This window comes from Pyxicephalus adspersus, chromosome W (genome assembly GCF_032062135.1).
Source record: "Pyxicephalus adspersus chromosome W, UCB_Pads_2.0, whole genome shotgun sequence".
NCBI classification, from domain to species: Eukaryota; Metazoa; Chordata; class Amphibia; order Anura; family Pyxicephalidae; genus Pyxicephalus; species Pyxicephalus adspersus.
In genome coordinates, this window is record NC_092870.1 from 10,995,266 (window position 1) to 11,020,608 (window position 25,343).

The 25,343-nt window shown below is 40.4% G+C and overlaps 1 protein-coding gene across 7 annotated transcripts in view; it reads left to right on the top strand.

Moving 5' to 3' along the window:
* The window catches only part of LOC140342886 (disks large homolog 3-like), a 185,534-nt gene that overhangs the window by 146,588 nt on the left and 13,603 nt on the right, over positions 1 to 25,343 (top strand). For 6 of the 7 annotated variants that reach the window (XM_072429262.1, XM_072429260.1, XM_072429258.1 and 3 more), the window contains 5 exons: positions 1,394 to 1,466; positions 5,469 to 5,556; positions 23,588 to 23,629; positions 23,713 to 23,763; positions 24,749 to 24,850. In XM_072429262.1, the coding sequence (XP_072285363.1) occupies positions 1,394 to 1,466; positions 5,469 to 5,556; positions 23,588 to 23,629; positions 23,713 to 23,763; positions 24,749 to 24,850 (356 nt within the window). Of the gene's footprint in view, positions 1 to 1,393; positions 1,467 to 5,468; positions 5,557 to 6,260; positions 6,307 to 23,587; positions 23,630 to 23,712; positions 23,764 to 24,748; positions 24,851 to 25,343 lie in introns of all 7 variants that reach the window. The other variant, XM_072429259.1, reaches the window with a different exon arrangement.

The window sequence follows — 25,343 nt, forward strand, 5'->3', positions numbered from 1 at the left end:
TTTGACGGTACATGGCCCTGTCCATTGTCCCTTCAATGCGGTGAAGGAAAAACACCCCCAAAGCATAATATGTTCACCTCCATGTTGATGGTGGGAATGGTGTTTTTGGGGTCATGGGCAGCATTCATCGTCCTCCAAACACGGCGAGTTGGTTTGATGCCAAAGAGCTCAACTTTGGTCTCATCTGACTACAACACTTTCACCCAGTTCTCCTGGATCATTCAGATGTTTATTGGCAAACTGCAGACGGGCCTGTACATGTGCTGTCTTGAGCAGGAGGGGGACCTTGCGGGCTCTGCAAGATTTCAGGCCTTCACGGCGCAGTGTGTTACCAATTGTTTTCTTGGTGACTATGGTCCCAGCTGCCGTGAGATAATTGACATGTTCCCCCCCTGTAGTTCTGGGCTGCTTCATCACCGTTCTCATGATCATTGCAACTCCACAAGGGGAGATCTTGCATGGAGCCCCAGACCAAGGGAGATTGCCAGTTATTTTATGTTACTTCCATTTGCGAATTATCGCGCCAACTGTTGTCACCTTCTCACCAAGCTGCTTGGTGACAGTCTTGTAGCCCAGGCCAGGCTTGTGTAGGTCTACAATCTTGTTCCTGACATCCTTAGACAGCTATTTGGTCTAGGCCATGGTGGCTAGTTTGGAATCTGATTGATTGCGTCTGTAGACAGGTACTGTAACAAGCTTGGACTAGGAGCACTCCCTTACAGAGGGTGCTCCTAATCTCCGCTCGTTACCTGCATTCAGTGAAGACACCTGGGAGTCTGAAATCTTGCTGGTTGATTGGGGATCAAATACTTATTTCACGCATTACAATGCACATCAAGCTCTAACTTTTGAGCACTGGGTTTTTGAGGGTTCTTTTGTTATTCTGTCTCTCACAGCTACACTAAACCTACCATTTCTTTGTCAGAGGGCAAACGTACAAAATCAGCAGGGGATCAAATACTTCTTTCCCTCTCTGTATGTGTTCAGGGTCATGTGACCATACTGTACATAATCCTGTCCTGGCTGTTGGCAGTATTCTAACGTGTACAATGTTTTTTTTTTTTTTTTTTTTTTCTGAGATTCACTGGTAATGCAGAGGAACCTTACCAACAGGGCCCACATATGACAATAAAATGTGACCACGTCAGTCTAGCTTTTCACCACTCTATCTAAAATCCTCTTATTCACTCCTTTTGCATCTGTTGCATATCTTAAAAAATGTGTTCTGTTACTTCTGAAGGTGTTCTTTAAATATTCTACTGCTCACAGGAGTGTTTGTAGACTTGGCTGCCCTCTTGATTCCATGGTTGTGCCACTTCAGGCTGTGTCCATGTGCATAGTGTATGTGTTAGCAATATTACCTTAAAAAAAAAATCTGCTTATTTTTGTACAGGGTTCAGAAGAAAGAAAGAGCAAGACTGAAAACTGTCAAATTCCATGGACGCTTGGGCATGGAGTCCAACAGAGTGAGTACACAAACTGAGCTTAGATAGAACATGGTACATTGTGGTCACTGTTTTTGTTTTATCCTTTATTATATGGTGTTCTATCAAAAAAAAGCTGCCTGTGAAAATTTTCCACCCGAGGGGCATGTACAACCGGGTAACCCCACTTGTGTTTGGTTTTGTACATCCCCCCCCATTCCAGAGAAATTGGGGTTCAAAGTGGGGAAGTGGATAGGGTAGTGTAGTATGACAGTTATAGTTTTGTGACAGGTAGGTATAAATTTATGGGCCCCATCCTAATGGTTCTTGCTATGTAGGTGGCCCCGGGGGTCCTGGATTTTGTTTTTATAATTTTGACATACATTACGACGTTCAGTTTAGGAGATATGAAGGTTTGTATATAGTGAGTTACACACAACTATCACATTAAGCTGCCGAATATGTCATACACGCCTACTTGTACACACCACCTGGATAATTTTCACAGGCAGCCTTTTTTGATAGAACACTAAGTGCTGCCTGGGCATTTCATACTTCTGGGCACCCCAAAAACCGTGCAGCACAAGTGCATTGCTATTTGCTGTGCTTTCAATTCGTTTTTACTACTACATTTCTGTGTGGTATGGTCCATTGGGCTGCCTATTCAAATTAATGGGCTGCCAAGAGCAACATAGGGCAATGTGCACAACTGTAGTGAACCGCTCTTTAGGCTGCATCCAAAGATCTCTGTATTTATGAACTTTTTTGTTTTCTATTAATGCCAATGGAAGCGAAGCAAGCTGCCTATTACAATAAGCTATGTCTTAACTGCCCACAATTGTTTAAAGTCAGACCAGTGTTCAGTCTGGCCAGTATTAAACTGCATACCAAAGGTTGGAATGGTTGCAGTCCTACAGAAATGAGAAGATGTGGTGTGTATTAGGTTTTGTTTGTAATAGCCAATAGGAGGGGAGTTACATTTCAGGAGAAGGGACAAGTTCATTGTGGCAATGTAAGAGTTTAAATACTACAGCAGGGATATTGTGGGGCTGCTGTGAGCCCCCTGCCCGGCTCTAATCCTCTGAGATTTCAAGTTGCTAATAAGAGCCAGGCAGGGTAAACCGCACAGCTATGATGAGATCGGGACACAGGCACTCCCTCCCCCATCTCTTAGCTCGTGCTGTGTCTTCTATGGAGAGAAAAAAAAAACCTGGCTGTAAGTGTGTTCGCCCAAGTGAGCATGTGTAAGGACATCATTGGAGCAGTGTGATGGCTGTGTGTGAAAAGAAATGCTGCATGACAAATTCTGCAGCCCTAAGCTCACTGTGTACAAACCCTCAAGTCTCCTAAACTGTATGTCATAATAACTTGATATTTCAGGGTGCACAGGGGACTCTCAAAGCTAATAGTAATAGCACAATTTCACCCCCCGGTTTTAAGAATTTCAAGATATGGGGATTGCAATTTTAAAAGCTTGTGAAAATACCACATTGGGGGTGCTGTTTCAAAAGCAAGTTAGCCTAGGAGTCCTTAATTGAAAATGCAAATTGGGGACTCCCGCATCCACTTGTAAAAAAAAAAAATGAGCATTGGGGTGGAGCCACTAAATTGATTCCTACCGGTCACAAATCTATAACTGTCATACTATGTTACCCTGTCTGCTTCTCTTCTTTGAATCCCAATTTTCCTAGAATGGTGGGGTGTACAAAACTGAAAATGTTGGTACAGTGGGGGAACCTTTTGGCTAACTCCCCCCCCCCCCCCACTAAAATTTAATTACTATGCCAAATGCACTGCCCTGTTACACGTTACTTCCCACTTCCAACACTTGAACCCCAATTTCTCTGGAATGGGGAGGTGTAGGTAACTGAAATGTGTGGATGTCTGTGGCTAACACCCCCACATATTAGTAGCTATGAGGGTCTCCTGTCTACCTGAAAATGTTCGTCATTACAACCAATGATTTAGGAGATCTGAAGGATTGATCACAGTCGGTTGTTAGGCTGCAGAATATGACAAGAAGCATTTACACACAATGCTATCACACTACTGCTGATGTCATTGTACACTCTTTTTACTACAATTTTTGTAATATTTTTTTCTTTTGTTTTGTTTTTACTTTACAATGTATGTGCTGTGATGAGAGGGGGGACACTGGCGCTGTCCTGCCCCCATCTTGCCTTCACATGCACAATGCTCTTAAAGCATCACCACATTTTAACATTATGTAAAGCGTTTTTTTTGGGGTGTTTGGACCCCTCCCTTTCGGTTTTTACTGCTGTGGTGGTAAGGACTAAAAGGTCAATCCGCAGCCTCCTGCGATATTTGTTTCACATATCCCAGGTGGCTGTGGGCTGCTCCTTTTGTGCTTGCATCGTCCGGGGCTTTCCTATAATGTAAAAAAAATTAAAAATAAAAAAAAGTGCTTAATCTCACACATGCCCTGTAGTGTTCCCTGCAAAAAATTTTTTTTTAGCCGGGTGGAAAAAAGTGGGCGTAGCAACACACAGCAAATTTAGTGCTCCTAGTTTATGCCATAGGTATCCAGTAACCCCTGTTGTTGTTGTTGTCAGTGTTCTACCTTCCCCCTATACTTTATTCCAACTTTCTAATGCCTGGATTGTTAGTATGTCCAATTTTCTCATATTCCCAAACTGTTCAGTGCTGTGTATTTTGATTCTACTTCCTAGTGTTCCATGTTTTAATAGTTTAATCCCTTGTAGTAGTGTAGTTTAGTTCACATTAGCAGTAAAAAAACTGCCATGTACAACGCATACTGCAGGAAAGTATCATCAGGGGCATGTGCAGAAGGAGCAGCCCACAGCCACCTGGGATATGTGACACAAATATCCCAGAAGGCTGCAGATTTACCCTGCAGTCTTTACCACCATGGCAGTAAAGATGGAAAGGGAGGAATCCTACCCCAAAAATGGAAAAACACATTTTTTTCTATTATATAATAGGGGGAAGTCACCCTTTATATAATGGTAATTATATTATTGCCCATATTTTATAAAAAAAAAAAAAAAAAAAAAAAACTGAAAATGTATTCACCCAAATGTGTGTGTACAATGACATCGACAGCAGTGCAGTGTGATAGCTGTGTGTAAATGCTGATATTCTGCAGCCTAACAACTTGCTGTGTTCAATCCTTCAGATCTTTTAAACCTTTTAACTACTTGAAATTTCCAGGGTACACAGAGGGGACCCTCATAGCTACTAGTAACCAAAATTTCTTTAAAGAATTTTAAGATATGGGGTAACAAGTTTAAAAACTGATTGAAAATTGAACATTGAGGTTGCTGTTTCAAAGTAAAGTGCATCTAGGAGCCCAAAATTGAAAATGAGGCCATTTATATAGCAAAGAAAAATAGGGCGGGGCCCCTGAATTTATACCTACCTTTCACAACCCCCCCCAATTTCATTAGCATAGCAACGTTAGAACATAAAAAACCTCTGCTCATCAAAACGCCCTGCCCTCTTAACATTTACCTGTCTGCTTCCCTACCTTAAACTATAATTTATCTAGAACAGAGAGGTGCAGGTAAACAAAAATATAGGTGCACCTGTGGCTAACACCCCCCAAATTTTCAAGTCATTACGAACAACAGTTTAGGAGATATGAAAGTTTGTGAACAGTGACCTGTAAGGCTGCTGAATGACATTCAAACTTCACACACGCACAGCTATCATACTCCTATGACGTCATTCTACACATTAGGATACATTAACAAGCAGCTTTTTTTTTTTTTTTTTTTTTTTTTTGTCTTGCCCCGCCCCACTGGGCTTAAAACATTTTCTGGTGAGAAGTTAATTTTTTAAAAAATCATGTTTGATGGAGATCATCATAATGTAAAAATGTCAGCAGATGGAAAAAGACCCATCATGCTTGCTAAAGTTGTCCTACTTGTCATGTCGGTCCTTGCCTTCATTATACTCTTCCATTATCCCCCCCCCCCCCCCCAAATCACATTTCTCATTTCTACATTTGTGGTGTTGTGTCCCTGTTGCCCACTTTTCTGTGCCTTCCACCATCTGTCGCAGTCCATGAAATCCAAGTGTAAAAAGAGTTTCCGACTGTCCCGTAAGTTTCCGTTTTACAAGAGCCTACTTCAGGAGACCAACGATGCACGTAAGTAAAAGGAGATATCTGAGGTTGCTCGCGCTATATACTACTTTAGTGATGTGAGTCATGCAATTCCAGAGTTATAGATGGTTCCCCCCCCCCAACTGCGTGCCTTCTTTTGGTTGCTGGTGTGAATCTCTACATAAAATTGTGTAGATGATGGTCCTAGATCCAAATACTGTCAAATTTTAAATCCTACATAGAAGCTTTTCTCCATTTTACCAGCAAGCAGGCAGTGGGAGAGATGGATAGATGGATGTATATACCTTACTAGCTGGACCACCTAGAAAAATAGCCAAAACGATTGTCTCTTTAAATGGCTTTCCAGGGAGGAGGGCAGGGGGAAAAATACTATCTTGTCCAGCATAGGGATGCTCCACTAAGTGAAATGAAACAAACTTTGTTCACTCTGTGACCGCCCTTTTGTTTACCTCTGACTAGGCCTTGGGTTTATATCGGCCCTCACTTGAGCTATTTTCCTCTAGCTATTTTCTCACTTGAGCTATATATATTTATATAAAATTAGTCTAATATGCTTCAATCACGGCTTATTTCCACTTTTCCTCTTCCATAACATATTTGCATGCTTCTTCAAGGTGTTTTATATTGAGGAGAGGAGATATTTGGTAAAGGTTCTTCTTCCTAACATTTGTCTCTAGCCAGCTGTCTCACTGTCTCTTTCTCCTTTTCCTCTGTCTCTGTAATAATAGGATTTCCCGGGCCTAAGTGACGATTATTATGGATCAAAGAGTCTGAGTAAGTCTCTTGGTGTGGGGGGGCGGGGGTGGATGAGGGTGCTGACCTACACACCTTAAAGCTAGTCCCATCCTTGGTGGATTGGGGGCAGGAAAGTCCTATGTAGTGGTAAGTCCTTGTTCCTTTAATGGAAAACCTATGACATAAGAGATGTGCCTTCCTTCAGCATCTGTTAGATTTCAATTGAATTGAATTTTTGTATCTTTATGTTAAAAAGTTAAGCTGAACTTTCAGTTTAAAACCAGTAGATTCAATTCTTGTCAAAAAAAGAGTATGACAATTACTTTTCTTGAAGCAGCCACAACCAGAGTGGAAAATCCTGTCCCCTGCCAGTATGCTGAGGGAAACCCTTGCTCCGTGTGGAAGCCGTGGTCTCTCTGAAGAGGTTTGCATGTTCTTGCTGATTGGATGGCTCTCATTATGAGGAGAATGTGCAGGACCTCTGCATTGGAGACCAATCCCACACAGAACAAGGGTCTTCCTTAACAGCATGCTTGCCAAGGTACAGGACTTTCATCTCTGCCTGTGACTGCTTTGTAAAAAAAAAAAAAAAAAAAAAAAACGTGTGTTTTTTTTTTTTTTTGTTTACACAAAGCAGTTTATATATATATATATATATATATATATATATAAAAAACAATACATCTGTCCACGGTGAGATGATCTAGAGGGTGATAGATAAAGCAAAGCACATGTGTGGAGACCCACTGGCACGATCAGAAGGTCTGACTATTAGCCCCGAGTGAGGACCATTTAAGCTGAAATTCTGAATAGATGCCAAGTGGGGCCCCAAAAAGATATATTCTTGTTACAATAAATTAGCATTGTAGAATCAACATGACATTACATCCAAATTTACTGCAATTAACCCCCCTGGGGCCTGGGGCTCGGGGTGAAATTTCAATAGAAATAACGGTAACCCCGAGCCACACTCAGGGTGCAATTGAAGACTTACCTAGTCCCCACTAGCCCGCAGCATCTTCCAGCGATGCCGGCCCGGTATTGGTGTTCCCTTAGCAATGCGCGGAATCTGTGTCCAGCGTGTGAACGTTGGGATGCGAGGCCATGGGATTTAGAGGCCGGGCGGACGGCATGCGCTTGGGGGGGTCGGCACCGGAAGGGAATTTAAAATAAGTATTTTTAAATGTCAAATGTACTGATTTGATATTTAAAAAAACTAAAATATTCATACCGCCAGGGAGGTTATTGAAGACATAATTCTTCCTATTATCTCAACCGACTCCACCAAGGCTGGATGATAACAGCCACCATCACAAACACAAATTCCAAAAATATCTGGAACAGACACTGGCAGTATCAGCGTCTCCTCAAACCACTAATAAGAGAGCCAGTCATCCATTAACTAAACCATATAATCAACCCAGATCAATAGTAAAATCAATAAAATATATTTAATTTTCATTCAGTCCCTCCTGTTTATTTATAAGCATGGATATAATAATAATCATTGAGTATATCAATAACCATACTTTTAATATTCAACTGATTTAATTACAATTATAAAAAAAAAAATTTTGCTACTGTAACTCTGGTAACCCTGTTCAAAGGGCTAGAGACAAAAATTACAGCGAGGCTGCTTTTACAAGCCCCGTGATGAAATACACGGATAACAAACGCACATAAGAAATAGCAAACCAAAATATAAAATAAGCAATGCAACAATGAATTGGCTTTAAAAATGTCCCAAAAATCCACCTAACAAGAAACCAACAAATGACTAGCAATCACATTAGAATTATCAGATATGTAGGTACAACATTCATCTCCAATTAATGCACACATTGCCCCTTGTGCAGACAGTAAATAATCACCGCCCATCCTATTCTGCAAAGCTACTCTACGTACTTGTACTAACGCTAAGGAAATAGCTGTAAGCATATCAGTTGTATTGTTCATCAACTGATCTTTAATGTTGGAATATAACTTTAACTCTTTCTCTGCATTAATTCTCCACCCTGTCCAAGCAGAAAATGTCTCTTTAATCTAAAACTCAAATGATGAAAGGAAAGGGTCATTCCTTCAGGGAAATGCAATTTTTTTTTTTTTTTTTTTTAACTCGCATATCTTAACTTACAGTTCTTTCTGGACTGGGTGTAGGCAACCACTTGTAAGCTTTATGCTTACATGTAGCACCAGGGACTGGTTGGTCTGGTGGGGCAGGACAAATTTTAATGACTTTGCTAGAAAATAGACAAAGGTATAGACAAGGGAAAAAAACAATATCTCGTAATGAGAGTATATGAATAGTACCATAACAAGCTTGCAGTAACTGTTATACACAGAAAAATGGCATAGTACACATCTGGTCAGGATAAGGTAAATATATACATTTTTACCCAAATAGCGTTGCTTGAAAATGAATTACACCCAACCCAAATGAACAAATTTACCAGTTTGATTTGAAAAAGGGAACAAGGTTAGTATTTTAAGTAGACAATATATCCCGTTTCACTGGAGATATGTTTGGACATCAGAGGACATTCTAAACATTTCCCAGATATCTCACTCCATGTTATGGTGTGGCCCTGTCTCCTCCTGGAGTATTTGGTTTTCAAAGCTTGCTATACTGTCCATTTCCGTAATCCATTCCACCATGATAGGGGCTACAATGACGAGCAATTAGCCTATGGCCGGCCACTACAAAGTGGCGCAGGAGACCTCGTTTTATAGGTTTATTAGAGCCAGGAAAAATAGCAAGCAAAGTTATGTGCGGGGACAGGTCATCATCCATAATCTTATTGTGGACTGCAAAGATCTTATCCCACAATGTAGCAATAGGTGGGCAAGAACTCCACATCTCCAGCAAAGTGGGGAGTATGTGGAATTAAATCTATGTATAGCCACTGGACATCTGTACCATCTGCTGAGAATCTTATAACACCTTTCTTGGTCTCTAGCTGATCTAGACAATTTATGTACATACATACAAGATTTTTCTATCTCCTCAGGGTCCAACCTATGTCCTAATTCTCGCTCCCAATATTTAAAGAAGTGGGGCGTTTGTCCGGAGTTCCTTTAGAAGGATATCATAAATGGACGCTATGCCATGAGTCACTCTATCATTTTGTAAATAGGAGATTCAAAAGTTGAAGGGGGCCTGGAAATGCTAGTCAATGAGCGCAAAGATTGGAGAAAATCTTGTAGTTGGAAATATGGCAGCCAGGTAGATCCTCCTTGGCTTCCAGACAACCTTAAGTCCTACATAGAAGGGATATCACCCCCAGTAAGAATTTGGCTTACCCTGGAATAATCACTTGCATTCCAAATTAATAATTTAGATGTGTGTAAAGACGGGGGAAGCTCTGGATTTTGGAAAAATGGCGTTAGTGGCCCAGGTCTAAAGGAAAGAACTCCTTGTTTCACCCAAAGGGTCTGAGATACAATACAGTAGGTGGTATAAAAGGTGATTGGGTTCTATACTGTGGCCTTATCCAAGGAATTATAGATAAAGGACCCGAGAACATTGACTCATCAATAGATATCCAAGCCTTGTGGTTCTTATTATGAGTCCAATCCAGTATTCTATTAGGTACTGCACCCTTGTAATAAAGTTTAAAATCAGGGACAGCTAATCCACATTGGTCATCCCCAATCTTCACACCTTTAATATCTGGGTAATTCCATATGGCATTAGCCAGGTGTTCCATAACCAAAATATATAGCGAGGGACAAGGGACACCCTTGTCTGGTACCATTGCGAATTTGTAAAGGCTCCGACAGACTACCATTTGCACGAATTCTGGCAGATGGACCTGTATATAGAGCTTGTATGCGTCCCAACATAGTCAGACCAAATCCTATTTGTTTCCTGAAGAAAGACCCAATGTATGCAGTTGAAAGCTTTTTCAGCATCGACCGATAAAATACAGGTGGGGACTGCGGATTTTCCAGCCCAATTAATTAGAGAGACTCCTTTCACGCTGTTGTCCCGTCTCTTTCGTCCCATGTTTCTCGTCCTATCACAAAACCTGCCTGGTCAAGATGAATAAGATGAGCCAGCAAGGCTTTCAATCGGTTAGCCAATAGCTTGGAATATAGCCGAATTAGTCAAGGAGATAGGCCGGTAGCTACCACATAGAGTATGATCCCGACCCAGTTTGGGTATCACTGTTATGTGAGCCTCCAAAGATTGGACGGGAAACACAGAAGTGTCCGACACCGCATTAAATACGGAAAGTAAAAATGCTGATATAGGTTTTTAAAACATCTTCTAAAACCCAGGGGTGAGCCCATCAGTGCCCAGGCTCTTACCAGGTACTACGAAAGAGATGCATGCTTGTAATTCGGTAAAAGGACTGTCCAGTTGGGACTTAACTTCTTCAGGTATGTTTGGTAGTGCTGTGTCAGAAATGTCGTTGTGTACCTTGGAACAAAAAAGATCAGAAATTTATCTTTCAAATTGTATAGGTCTAAATAGAACTCCTAAAAAGAAGAGACAATAGTTTGCGGGTTGAAGGTTTTTTTTTTGTCCAGATCTCTGTCATATACAAGGCCCTGTGATACTATTGATTGTAGGATGTAGTGCCCTAGCTAATAACCTCCCGGGTTTGTTACCCTGGTGATAGAGCCCATAAACTATTCCATCTACCAACTTGAGAGAATTCGTCCAAAAGCAATCTCCATTCTTGCTTTTTCAGGGACAAGGAGAGCAAAAGCTCTGTATCAGGGTTCCAACAAATCAGCTGCCAACAAATCTTTGATAGTTGCAAGTTTGTGTTTTTTGAGCCTCGCTGCATGTTTGATCAAATGGCCGCACAGCACACATTTTGGTGCCTGCCACTGAGTAGGTAGGGGCGTATCGTGTGAGGCATGGTCCAGCAAAAAGTCTTTGATAATGTTGGGGAGCTCATGTGCACAGTCAGATTGTCATTCAATTTCCGTGTGAAGGTGATTTTGGTACATCTGTGATCCCCATAGATAGACTGGCGCATGGTCGGAACAGAGAAAATTCCCTATGGAGACTTCATGTGGGGTTACTAGGATATGTTGGGACACATCCAAGCAATGGTATATATTATGTGCCGGAGAGAAGAAGGAATAATCTTTATCATTCATATGGGTAACTCTCCACACATCCACTAAGGAAAATTGGTCAAGAGTTTGCTTAAAGCGTGTCAACCTGGACCTATAGTAGTGGCAATCCTGATGTGGAATCCAGGCAAGGATCCAGCACAAAATTAAAGTCTCCCCACATACTAACCTGACCTTCCCTAAAGCTCATCAACTTATAATATATCAATACCATATTGAATCGGGTCCTGATTAGCAAGGTACAAATTGGCCAAGGTATAAGTCTTACAATAAAGCCCTATTTTTAGAAATAAAAATCTGCCCATTGGGTCAGATTGTTGAGCTAGAACAGTATATGAAACAGACTTATGAATGCCAATAGATATGCCCCTAGATTTGGACATCTGGTTAGTACTGTGAAACCATTGCGGGAAGTATCTGTTGCGGGTCTGAGGAATATGACCAGAGTGGTAGTGGGTCTCTTGCAAGAAGAGAATACCAATCTTCTGTTTGTGCAAAGCATAAAGTACTTTATTGGGGACTTTAAAACCCCTTACATTATAAGTGCAGAATTTCAAATTAGTCATCCTATAGAATGGCACTATTCAAACTGAATGTTACGGTAAAATAGAATACCACACAGGGTGGACAAGGGGGGTGGGGGATGAGGACTAAAAGGTAAGACAGAGAAAGTGGAAACACCAAGAGGACAAGAACAAATAAGAAAGAAAAAAGTATAAGGCACGTAAGACAGATACTCGCTAGGCTCCTGACTCGGGGTACCTGACTAAAAAAAGAGAAGGCTACACTCTATGCAGTTAAGACCCGGATGTGGGGACGTGGAGGGCTATCAACCTGTAGCAGCACGAGGTTCCTCCATAAAGAGGCATTGGTATGGTTAAGTGTAAATAAACAACTCCTCCTAAAACAATAAGGCACATTATGAATCTCCAAATAGAAACAACTATTATGATCAAGTATACATATAGTCATAAACTGAAACCTGGCTCATATTCCAGTGTTCACAAGATGGCTCAGCGTGTAATGATCAATCATTCCCAAAGGTCTTCCGTGTATACAGAAAGAGTGAGACATATAATAATGTGGTGGAATACACATTGGAAACAGTCCCAGAAGAAGGCATTGCCGTTCGTTTTTAGCATAAAAGAAGTTATGTGATAGAACAAATGGTATGAATAAGCCACTGTCACATGCCTAAGGTCATATAATGAGACCTTTCTCATAATCCAGTGTCCACAAGATTGCTCAGCCTGGATCAGTCAGTCTCTCCTAGAGGTTTGTCTTTCGCAAAGAAGAAATGATAAATAAAATAGGCATTGGAAAACTCCTCGGAGACAAAACAAGAAGAAGCCAATCCGGTTTAATACCAGCATAAACCAATAAGAAGGTGTGTATTAGAAAAGATCTGGAGAAGAAACAAATGCAAACTTGGGGGATCGCACTCCAAAAACAGCTCAGAAACCAGCAACTGCGTGGTGCCAGTGAGGGAGCTCAATAGGCGGTAATTCAAGCGCCGCAATGATTTTCGGAAGGTCATCAATCTTCTTCAATGTCAAAATATGCCTTTGGCAGCGAATATGTAATTGGAAGGGGAATCCCCATCTATACGGGATATCCCTTGATTTAAATTCCTCCAATAATGAGAACTTTGCACATTGCTAACGTGCACCTGGACAGATCTGGCAAAAATGGCAACTGTGCACCATCAAAATCGGGAACATGTTTCCTGCGTGCTGCCACCAAGATATCTTCTTGAACATGAAAATAGTGGACTCGACATATGACGTACCTTGGATGCATTACATCAGAAGACTTGGGACCCAACGCTCTATGGGCACTGTCAATAAGGATTTCAGAGGTTACAGGTCTGTCCAGTAGGAGATTAAAGATCCCTTGTATAGTAGTAGTAGATCCGGAGTAGTAGTGGCCTCGGGTAAACCGCAAATTGTGACAAATTTATCCTATTGCGATTTTCCAAACCATCTACAGAATAAGGGTGAAGTTGGCGGATATGAATCGCCACTTGGTCCTCTATCTTGGACATTTTAAGAGATAGGGACGTGTGTTCTGCTTATAAGGATGATACATGTGATTGTGTGAATTCCACGCTTGCCCTAATTTCAGCAAGCTCCTGTTTAAAAGAAGCTTTCAATCTACATGTCTGAGTCTCCAAATCAGATCTGGTGGGCAAGGAGCTGATTAAATGCTCTGATTTCTTTCAGTGCTGAAGGTGGTTCTTGCTCATCCATAGATCGATGAGGTAGTGGAACCGCAGGGCGTATCCGCTATCTTGTCTTCCTCTCCCGGATCTTCTCGTGCCGGCGATGTCTGTGAAAAAAAAATCCAGCTATATCGCTGCTGGCTGACACCCGCTGTCCGCGCTGCGTAGCAGAGTAATTTTCCCTTCCTATGGTGCCTGGTCTTCTGTGTTTTCATTGGAGTTACAGCCCGAGGAAGAAGCACTCTGTGTGAAGCTCTGAATCTTGCGTCTCTACCTGGCCATGCGCAAGCCACACCCCCAACCCTGTCAATTTTAAACTGGTGTTTTCAGTTCAGAAGGATTTAATGACATTTCTGCTAAACATCTTTTCCTGTGACAAGAATCAGAGATTTCTGAAGAATTTAAGGCAACCCCAAGAAGGGGTAGGCCCCCAAAGGCAGTGATAGGCACATGATTACACACCCAACAATTGGACAAATTTAAGTCTTTTACTGTAGCAAGATGAAGTTGAAGTAAGATGTTGTCCATCCATTTGGCACTCGAAAGCATAGGGATAATCCAAATAAACAAAACGACGTTCATCTTCGCCCGATGGGAAGCCGTTAATTCTCAGTTCTGGAACGGCCAACTGGGCACAATTCACTCCTCAGATTGAAAGGTGGAATCTCCTCCCTAGAGGACTTGGCATCCTTCGACTCTGGTATAGCTTCTGGGCCAGGAAGAGAAGTAAAAATCTGTAATGATGCAATTGCTGAACATAATCACACTTCCATGTGACAACTGAGAGTCATGGGGGAAATATAATCCAGTCCTTGGAGCTTGTCCAAACATTATGTCAAAGGGAGATAGATTCACTTGTTTACAGGGTGTGTGCCTCATAGACAAGAGTGCCAAACTCAGGGTCTGTGTCCATTTTAACCCTGTCTTCTCACAAACTAGCATTTTTATTCTTCAGAGTGAAATCATACTATTCAACTTTGCCACTAGCTGTGGGGTGGTAAGCAGTTTGAAACTGCTGCTGTATTCACAAATTTGCCATAATTATCTGCATCACCTTTTCTGTGAGATGGGTGCCTTAATCAGAATCTAGGATCTCACATAAACCATATCTGCAGATAATTTGACAATTTCCTGGCAGTAACCTGAGCTGTTCCCTTCTTTACTGACCATGTCTCTACCCACCCAGGGAAAAAATTCACACAAACCAACACATACTCATATGATTCATTTAGGTAACTGTATAAAGAGTACAAGGCCTTGAGCAGGTGGTTTTAGTGAGCCTTGGCTGGCTTTCCTGCATTAACATTACTGGCAATGGCTAGTTGCAAAGAAAGTAAAACCCAGGGCAAACCAATGACGCTGAATCAGATCAATCATACCTCCTTTCGATACATGGGCTATACCATGTGACATTGCAGCCCAGATAGGGGAACGAGGATTTGAGCGCAACAGGTCGACCATTAGTGTGCTTCCATATCTGGACACATCTGAGGGGGACACCCCTCCTTTTCCCAAGATCTCTGTTCCACCACTAAGGTGGAAGACTGGAGATCTGAGAGAACTTGGAAGGAAACATCCCACTGAGGGGCTTCCTTACCTACCAGAAGTTGCTCAGGTGGTTTCTCTGTTACTACAAGAGCAATGTCTCTAGCTACTGCATCAGCTAATGCATTTCCATAGTAACAGGGTCTTCTCCTTTTTTTGTGCGCAGGGCACTTGACAATTGCGAGTTGTCTTGGCAATAAAATAGCCTCCAATAACTTTTTAACAAAAAGGTTGTTGGAATCTCCTTCCCCGTAGGGGTCAGAAACCCCTCTGTAGCTAGAGGTAGCCAAAATAATGGGCTACTCTCAATGCATACCTTGAGTCTGTATAAATATTTGCTTCCTTTCCCTCTGCTAACTTACAAGCTTCTGTGAGTGCCACCAATTTAGCAACTGGAGCTGAATAACGACTGGGAATTTGGTCCTCCTTCACCACAGCCTGGCCATCTACAACTGCAAAGGCTGTGTGAAAGGTACTTTGATCATCATAGATCCTTCACTCATCTACAAAAAAAGGTCAATTTGGCATCAGCTACAGTTTCATCGGAAAGGTGAGGGTAAGGTGTGAAAAATGTCTCAGTGACTAAGAGGACAGGGACAAGTTCAGGCAACAAAGAAGCAGGATTTAGAATGTTGCATCTAAGAAACACAAAATTAGGAGGAGCCAAAAGGCAAGCTGATGGTTAGCCTGGCAGCAGACCAATGTTTAGTATTGGCATTTGATAACACTGTACTGAATGAGGTACCGAAATCATCAGCTGATTACCCAGCACAATTGCGGCCACTTTTTCCACCATTATGTCACCCCTCACACAGAAGGGCAGCGATGATTGACAGTATATTAATATACCCTTTTTTAAAAAAAAAAAAAAAAAAAAAAAGCATGTATTAGGGACTAAATTCCCAACTATTGATGCCTAGAAAGTAGATACTGTAAAGCCAGGATTGGAACCACCCAAGTAGTCAAAGTGACTTACATTACTTACATAAGGGCAGTCTTTTTTAAAAGCCCTACATGAATGACATCTGTGGACCATATTCCAGTTGCTAAATTATGAAGTTGTTGAGGAAGTTCACGGGAATCCTGAATTGCCATGATAAACAAGGGGACAGCCAATTGGGAGAAATCCTGGAATTCCTCTGCATGTTGTTGGGGAAGCTCAGGGCGCATTCCCTCTGGTACAAACGATGTGACAATGTAATTTGCAGAGGAGATCTCTTCCCAGCAGATTTCAGGGGACCATATTGCTCAAAAGGAATGCTGCCTGTTTGCTTTAAAAGTCCAATTTTAACAGGCAGGATTTAAGTATTTGATAAGGTAGTTTTGCTACCCAGACCAATTTCCCGGACTTTAACATCCGTTCTGGGTAGGTTGGAGGCAAAATCATCTTGTAATACAGTGGCGCTGCCCCTGTATTCACTACGCAAGGGAAAGGCAATTCATTTACATATATGTCCAAATACAACTCTCCCTCCCCCTCTGTGGAACAGGGAAATATAGACACGGGGCCGCTAAGAGTCAGTCTGATTGTCCAGTGGGATGTTCTTCCTGTTGTGTCCTTACACTTTGGGGGCTCTGCAGAACTGGACACTTAGCGACCACAGTTAACAAAAAAGGCCTGAGATTTAAACCGTTTCTTTCGTCTCTTAAGCCCATTCGTCCCAGACCTCTGAACTATCATTATTTTCTGGGGTTTAATATTATTTTCTCTTGGCAAGACCAAATTCCATTTGGCCAGCACATGTTCGCATGTCCACCAAGGATTTCTATATAACTTGCATAATTTCAAAGATGGCGGCCCAATGGTTTTCAGTACTATCACCATGTCACCATATCACAAATTTCAGGGGTTGTGCAAAACCATAAGGGTTTTGCCATGGTGATGGGGTCTCTTTCATAATTGTACTTGACTTACTAGCTGTCCACGATACCCATTGACTCTGTGTGACAATTGTTTCCCCTCCCTCTATTTTTGACACCCTAACAGGGGCTAGAATAATCTTGTTTTTAGAGGTGGAACCAATTTGCTGGTAAGCAACTTAAGTAGAAGAATTTGCAGTTGCCTCCTCTCTTTTTGGAGGCTCCTTCGTTCCTCAGGTTTACTTAAAGATTTAAGTGTGAGCTGGAACTTGTTGGCTGCAGGGGCTCTCTCTCATCTCTCCCATCTCTCTCTCTTCTCTGCTCTCGCTGCGCTGTGAGGAGTGACCACAAACTCACAGTCTCGCAACCATGTTGGTACAAACAACAGCGATAAAGCAATAGAATAGTAGCAAGAAATAAAATCGCACAGGGACCTCGGGGCCGGTGGTTAGCGAACCTCCCCACGAGTGATTCCCGTAGATCTAGAGGAGAGCCCTGTAAGCAATTCTCACCTGTGGGCGCAAAAGTCTATCCTAGTCCTCCAGGTCTGGTGGTACACAGGAGAGAGAAGCAGCTGATCCTCAGGACAGTCTGCAAAATTTTCTACAAATTGAAAAGGAAAAATAATACCTCTGTCCACGGTGAGATTATCTAGAGGGTTTATTTAGAATAAACACGATCAGAAGGTCTGACTACTAGCCCCAAGTGAGGACCATTAAAGCTGAAATTCTGAACAGATGCCAAATGCCTCAAAAAGATACATTGTCCTTGTTACATTAAATCAACATCATAGAATCAACATAACATTACATACAAATTTACTATAACTGATAGAGACATAATCCTTCCTATTATCTCAACCGACTCCGCCAAGACTGGTGATAACGGCCACCATCACAAACGCAAATTCCAAGAATATCTAGAACAGACACTGGCAGTACAGTAGCCTGGCAGTACCAGCGTCCCCTCCTACCACTAATAAGAGAACTAGTCCTCCATTAGCTAAACCAAAGAATCAACCCAAATCAATAGAATATATAATAATTCATTTTCATATGCAAGCTGAAATTTAAGCTTGGTTTTGATGTTTGGCAAGATTTTATCCTTAGCACTCATTTTTGTATGCAGTATTTCTTACAGTCCGTTAGGGTGCTGTGCTTTTTCTCTCAAAAAAACATCTGCAGCCAATTTTACTGATGACCTGATCTGTCTCGGTATGAGATGTGGATGTGGTGCCTGTATGAAGTGTTGTCTGTGTGTCTTACAAGAATGTAGGAATTCCTTTATCTGAATTACCAATAGGCCACATCCCCTTTATTTCAATATGAAGCAAACATCGGCAATCTTTTGAGCTTATAAAACCATATGACGTTAGTAATATCTCGTGTGCATATACCAAGAAATGGTTTACAAATTGTTGACACAGAAAAACAAAGTCTGCTTCTTCAGGATAAATTCAGGAGATCTACAACATTAATACATAATCCAAAGATTAATATATGTATACACATTATAGGTATATAAAGAACTGTATACAAATAAATTGATAATAAATCACTTAAGTGATGCCTATATCAGTTCCAACATCTCTTAACCGTTATGACGTTAATACAATTAACAATTCAATTAGTTGGTAATTAATTCCTCTGCAACCACTTGATTCTAACCATAGCAGACAGTACATGTGACTTTCCACTAGTGCCCACTGCCCAAGTTTATTAATAATGAATATATTAGAACAATCAAATTCATTAATTAGCTCCAGAAAGATAGCTTGATTAAGAAATATAAATAAGGTTTACCTTGGCTGGTCATGCATGGTACTACAATTAATCAGATTACTACTGTATAAAGGGCAATACATTAATTGAAGATTTTTTCATTTAATCAGATCTATTCATTAATTTATATAAGCATCAAAACAAATTGTACTTTTTAATCACTTAAAGATCTAATTTACCTCATTAGTCAACTTATGTCCATGGAAACCTGCATGGCTGGGCGCTGTTGAGTGCAGCTGGAGAGAGGAACTGAAGGAGGCAACAGTGCAAAAAAAAAACCAAGTCATTCATTTTGTTTTAACCGCCATTTATTAAAAAGAAGAGTAATGAGTTTTTCAAGAAGATCAAGAAAAGAAAAAAAATAATTATTTAGCAATTTTTTTATCATAATATATGTGTTATAAATGGATCACATCATTTGATTACCTTTAGGTATATAATAGTCATGTCAGATATAATACAAATGTTTTTTTTCGTTTAGAACAATCATAGCATACCTAATGTTTCATATCGCAGATTGTAATTGAATACATGATTTTATACACTCAAAATAAATAAACCCCATATAACCACAATATTTTTTGTATATTGGAGAAATGTGAGCTTATACATAATCAAGAATGATATATCATCCAATTAGCCTCTCAAGTAACAATTTGGGACAACAAAAGAACAAACAAATCGAATAACAAAAAGAAAAAACAAATAACTGACATAGCACAGCGCAAACCAAGAAGGTGTTAGAGGAAGAATATATTTATTGTTAGAAAAGGAACAGAACGGATTTGTTTATTGGAGTCTCAATTGGCCTAATTATTAATTGTTATTATTACAAAAAAAGTTTGAAGCTAAACGCTTCATTAAGACCTGGATAGGTAGTGGCATCAAGATTAAAAATCAATTTGATCTCCTTTTGTAATAGAATTTTGTCCTATGACAGTCATATAGAACATTTTCAAGCACTGTAAACTTAATTTTTTGTTCGTCGAAGTTATGGTACTTGGCCATATGGAGACTAAGTGGGGTAATTATCTTTACATTACTGATGTTGTAGACATGTTCGTATATTCTCTTCCTGAACTCCCTCTTAGTCTTGCCTCCGTAAAAACAACCGCAGGTACAAAATTTACATTTTGAGTAAATCTAGGTATAAAGCTGACAGGAACTGGAAACTTTTTATTTGAACTTTTGCCAACCACAAACTTACTTTGGTTGCATGAATCACATGAATAAACTCCATTGTTGCCTACACGTTTTCTTTGTTCTTTCTGATAATGATTGTGGATTAGCTTGTCCTTTAGAGACGGTAGCTTTCTAAAAGTGAACTGAGGGTACTTGTTTAAATGTTTACTTATGCGTTGATCCGACATTAGGATTGGCCAAAATTGGCTACAAATGTGTCCCAACATTTTGTGTTGAGAAGAGTACCTGGTGATCATTCTCACTTCATTCGTGTTTTTATTCTTCTTTATCTTGTCTGTTGTAAATAACAGGGTTGAGCGATTTAATTTCTTGGCTCTTTGATAAGCCTTTTTGAGAGTTGTTTTGGTATATCCCCTCTCTAGTAGCCTTTGCTGTAAATCTTTGGCAGCTATTTCAAAATCCTAATTTTTTTGAACAATTTTGTTTTATTCTAAGGTATTGCGAGTATGATATGCTTCGTTTTAGTGTTTCAGGATGTGCACTTCTAGCAGCTAAGATAGTGTTTCTGGCTGGTTTATATTTGAAAATATAGTTAAATCAGTACCAATGCCTATTTCAATATCCAAAAATGGCATTGATGATGAATTGTACTGCATGTTAAAATTCAAATTATATGAAATTCTTTTAAATTTTTCAAAACAAACGAAGGTTCCGAACCCTGCCAAAATGATGAAAACATCATCGATATACCTCGACAAGGTCTCATCTGAGAACAATTCTCTCTCCCAACCCCCCTGGTTACAGGTTGCCAGTTGGCATAGTTTGGGGCACAAGGTGTCCTCATAGCCACTCCCTGTATCTGAAGGTAGGTTTTCTCGGCAAAGGTAAAAACATTCCTGGTTAGTACGCACTTCAAAAACGAAATTATGAAATTGTTTTGTTCTACAACAAGTTGATTAGTTTTATTTAGAAATATTTCCACTGTTTGTAGTCCCTTATCATGGGGGAATGCTCGAATACAAGGCTTCGATATCGACAGCCACTAAAAGGGAGTCGTTGGCTACTGTTAGACCTTCTAATGTTTTTAAAAGATCAGAGGTGGCCTTCAAATATGAAGGTAACCCGTAAACGAAGGGTCTCAAATAGTTACTAACCAGTTGGTTGGCTTCAGATGAGATGCTCCCTATCCCAGAAACAATGGGGCGTCCTGGTGGATCAATCAATGTCTTGTGTACCTTCGGCAGAGTATATAACGTTGGTAGTCTGGGATTTTGATTATTTAAATAATCAAAAGTTTTTCTGTCAATTATCCCATCATTTGCTGATTTTAAAATTAAGGTGTAATATTCATCACAGAATTCCTTTACTTGTGATTTGAAAATTGTTTGGTACCAGGACTGATTTTCCAATACATTTAAGCACATTTGTTCATATTTGATTTTATCCATAACTACATTGCCACCTTTTCTCAGAAGGTTTAATTTCAATTTCATGGTTAGTTTGTAAGCTTTTATTGCTTTTCTTTGATTAATTGAAAAGTTATAATGGCTTCTAGTAATTTCCAGATCCTTATTGGTCTGAGAAACTTGCTGAACAAAGGAATAGATAACAGGATTCTGTCTTGGGTCAGGAAAATTACTAGATTTAGTTGTAATTTTAAATGGAGACATAAAGGGATTAGTGTCAGTTTCGGCAATGGGAGGGGTCTCTTGACCCTGAGGTTCAGCGTTACCATCATCCCAAAACTGCATTAGGGTCTTGAGTATCCTAAAATCATCAATATTTAGTCCTTCAAGATCAGAAGGTAATGGATCTTGTGTGACTGATTTTTCAAAGAGAACTTTAAAGAACAATTTTCTTGTGAAAAGATACACATCTTTGATAAATTCAAAATGATCAAACTGTCCAGAGGGGCAGAAACTCAGCCCCAATTTTAAACTTGTGTTTCTTCCCTAATCCTCTAATTTCATTGGAATTTACTTGAGTGTCACTCCTTTGAGTGATGGACGCCTTACAGCCTTGACGTTCCTCCGGCCGGCGTGCTTGCGGACATGCCTACCCAACGCGGGGTAGACTTCCAAATTAAGTATCGGGCTTCCTCCACGCTGGAACGCCGACATTTTCTGAGCAGCATTGGGCATGTTACCATCTGCGGCGTCTCCTCTCACTTCGGCTCCTGCACAGGACTTTCCTCAGATTCCTTTTTATTGTGAGAGTCTAGGCTGTCCCTAAAAGACAGGTAGGACCCTCTGGTATTCCTATTTGATTTCATAAGCATGGTACTTGTGCATAGTAGACATTCACATGTATATATACTTTTTCCTATAAAATAGGTTTTGTGATCTAGCCTTCACTCTCTTCCTGGGGGAGTATTTCCATGGACATACGTTAACTAATGAGGTAAATTAGATCTTTTAATAATGAAAAAGTACTTTGTTTTGATACCTATATAAATTAATGATTAAATGAATAAATCTTCAGTTAATGTATTGCCCTTTATACAGTAGAAAACTGATTAATTATAGTACCATGTATGACCAGCCAAGGTAAACCTTATTTGTATTTCTTAATCAATGTATCTTTCTGGAGCCAATTAATTAATGAATTTGATTATTCTAATATAATAATTAATGATAAAGTTGGGCAGTGGGCACTAGTGGAAAGTTGCATGTACTGTCTGCACCGGTTAGAATCAGGTGGCTGCCAGGGGAATTAATTATGCTGTGAATAAATAATTGCCAACTAATTAAATTGTTTTTAAATAGACCCCCAAGTCATTCTGTTTCATTGTCTTTGGTAGGAGTTTATTGGAGACGTTTTGCACCCTGTTGCCCCTTTTTTTCCTTGCTCAATCGTATTAACATCATAACAGTTAAGGCTACGTACACACGTCCAATGGTTCTCGTCCGATAATTGGCTCAGGGCCGATATCGGACGAGAATCTGGCGTGTCTAGAGCGCCCGTCGTCCATTGTCCGAATGACCGTCCTGGCGGATGCACGGACGATGGACAACGAACAATCTTAATGGAAGTAAAGGGGGAGAGCGCGCAGCAGGGTACCGCTCCATCGTTCTCCACCTTCCCTCTCCATAGAGCAGAACGGCGCTGTATGTACAGCCACTCGTTCATGCATCGTGCAGTCCTTGGTCGTTGGAAAGGATTGTGAAAGATCCTTTCCAACGACAATTATTGCACGTGTGTATGTAGCTTAAGAGAAGTTGGAACTGATGTAGGCATCACGTAAGTGATTTATTATCAATTTATTTGTATACTGTTCTTTATATACCTATAATGTGTATACATATATTAATCTTTGGATTATGTATTAATTTTTTAGATCTCCTGAATTTTTCCCAAAGAAGCGGACTTTGTTTTTCCACAAAACTCATTGACAATTTGTAAACCATTTCATGGTATATGCACAGGAGATATTGCTAACTTCATATGTTTTTATATGCTCAAAAGATTGCTGATATTTGCTTCATATTGAAATAAAGTTTTTTATATAAAATATTTTATTCTGGATTTGAATTGGCCTGAAAAGTCCCAAAAAATTGTATGTTCTTTTCGTGTGTGTGTCACTGATTTATAATCCCTTCTCTTCCCTTCCTGCTGTGTGTGCAATGTGTCTGTGGTTACCCGGCCACCACATATTCACAGATATTTTGTTATTTTTCAGAGGCTGTAACCTCAAACACCAGTGACAGCGAGAGCAGCTCCAGTAAGTAGCCTCTTGATTGGGGTTTTAATTTCAAGTTTGCTTTTTTTCTATGGTAATTTTTTTTTTTTTTTTTTTTTTAACAGAGGGACAGGAAGACACCATTCTATCGTATGAGCCAGTGATCCGACAGGAGGGTGAGTATCTCATTTAAAATGTATATTGTTCATCATCTGCCTTGAAATTGTAAGACATGGCTGACTGCCACTTTACCCCTTCTGCCACCTGCACCGCATGGGTGCCGTTATCTTCCTTGTTCATTACCATCTTCCCTCATCTTAATTGGTTGTGCCAGGATGATGTAACTTCCGCACAGGTGCATGGGAGTTCATTCATTCCCGGAACATGCAGGGGAAGATGGAATTGCCAGGTATTTTAGCTACCAAAGCTGTCAAATAGCAGCTCTTTTTTTGCCCGATCAGCTCTTTTTGCCAGATCAGGCAGGTAGAAGGGATTATTGCAGAAGAGACATCGCCTGTCCCTTTCTGCAATAATCACCTGCCTGATTGTGTCTTCCTAAAAGTTCGACTTTTTAGTTAATCTTTAAAGCCCAATAAAAAAAATGTCCAGTTCGGCCCCCAGCTTTCCTCCACTTCATGGAGTGAGCCAATCACATGAAAACGGGATTTCTTGAATGCTCCACCCCCATAATCACAAAATCTGACCCCAGACACTGATGTTTTAGCTTATTGGGTAAGGTTAGAACCTCTGTTGGTTTGTTGCAGTCTGTCTTCTTTACATGTACAGAAGGTAGCGAAATCTTTCCCGTGGGTTTTAGCAAAACTAGAAATCGAACCCACCTACTCTGGCATCTTCTATCTAGTCATGTCACTAATGTGTGTCACTCATGTAATTGGCGTCACCACTTAGTTCTGGAATACTGTATATCCAGCCTTTGTAAGAGGGTCATGTAAATGGCAGGCTGGGCTGAGGTGGAAGTTGGGGGCTATGCTGGGCCATAGATAGAAAGCTTTGGAGGTGCTCACCTGTCAGTCTTGAGGAAGATAAAATGTATATTCATCTTAGTCAGACATATCTAAGCTTTGTTTTTAGAGACATCTGTAATTTCATTCATATTTTTTGCTTTGTTTTTGTCTGACATGTTTTATGCATCTCTTGCAGTTCGTTACACACGGCCTGTCATTATCCTGGGTCCTCTGAAGGATAGGGTAAACGACGACCTCATCTCGGAGTTTCCTCACAAATTTGGCTCTTGCGTTCCACGTAAGTCCACAGTTATTACTTATTACAGTTCTTCCCCAACCCCCCCCCCCCCCCCCCCCCCCCCCCCAGGGCCGCATTTGTATATTGTTGACTAACATTGTACCAACATTGCAACACCAACCACAATACTCCAAACAGCAGCCAGAGAAGCATCAAAATCATCGGCGTGATTGGACTGAAGTTAAACTGCATGGTCACAACCATAAATAACTTATTTGGAGATTCAACTAGACATTGAAGGTTTATTCAAGGTTGTTGGCAAGGTGAATGCAGCATATTAGAAATAGTGGAGGATTATTTGCATGCAGCAGGCCAGAAATTGCACATGGGGCTGTTATTTTAAGAATATTTATCCGCATAAATATGGAAATTATATCCCCTATCAATGCATATAGATATTCAATTAAAGAAGGTTCATGCACAAATAATAGCTAGTCACTCAAATAGTTTAATTAAGAAAACAAGGTAAGACGTACACAGCAATATTGTCAGA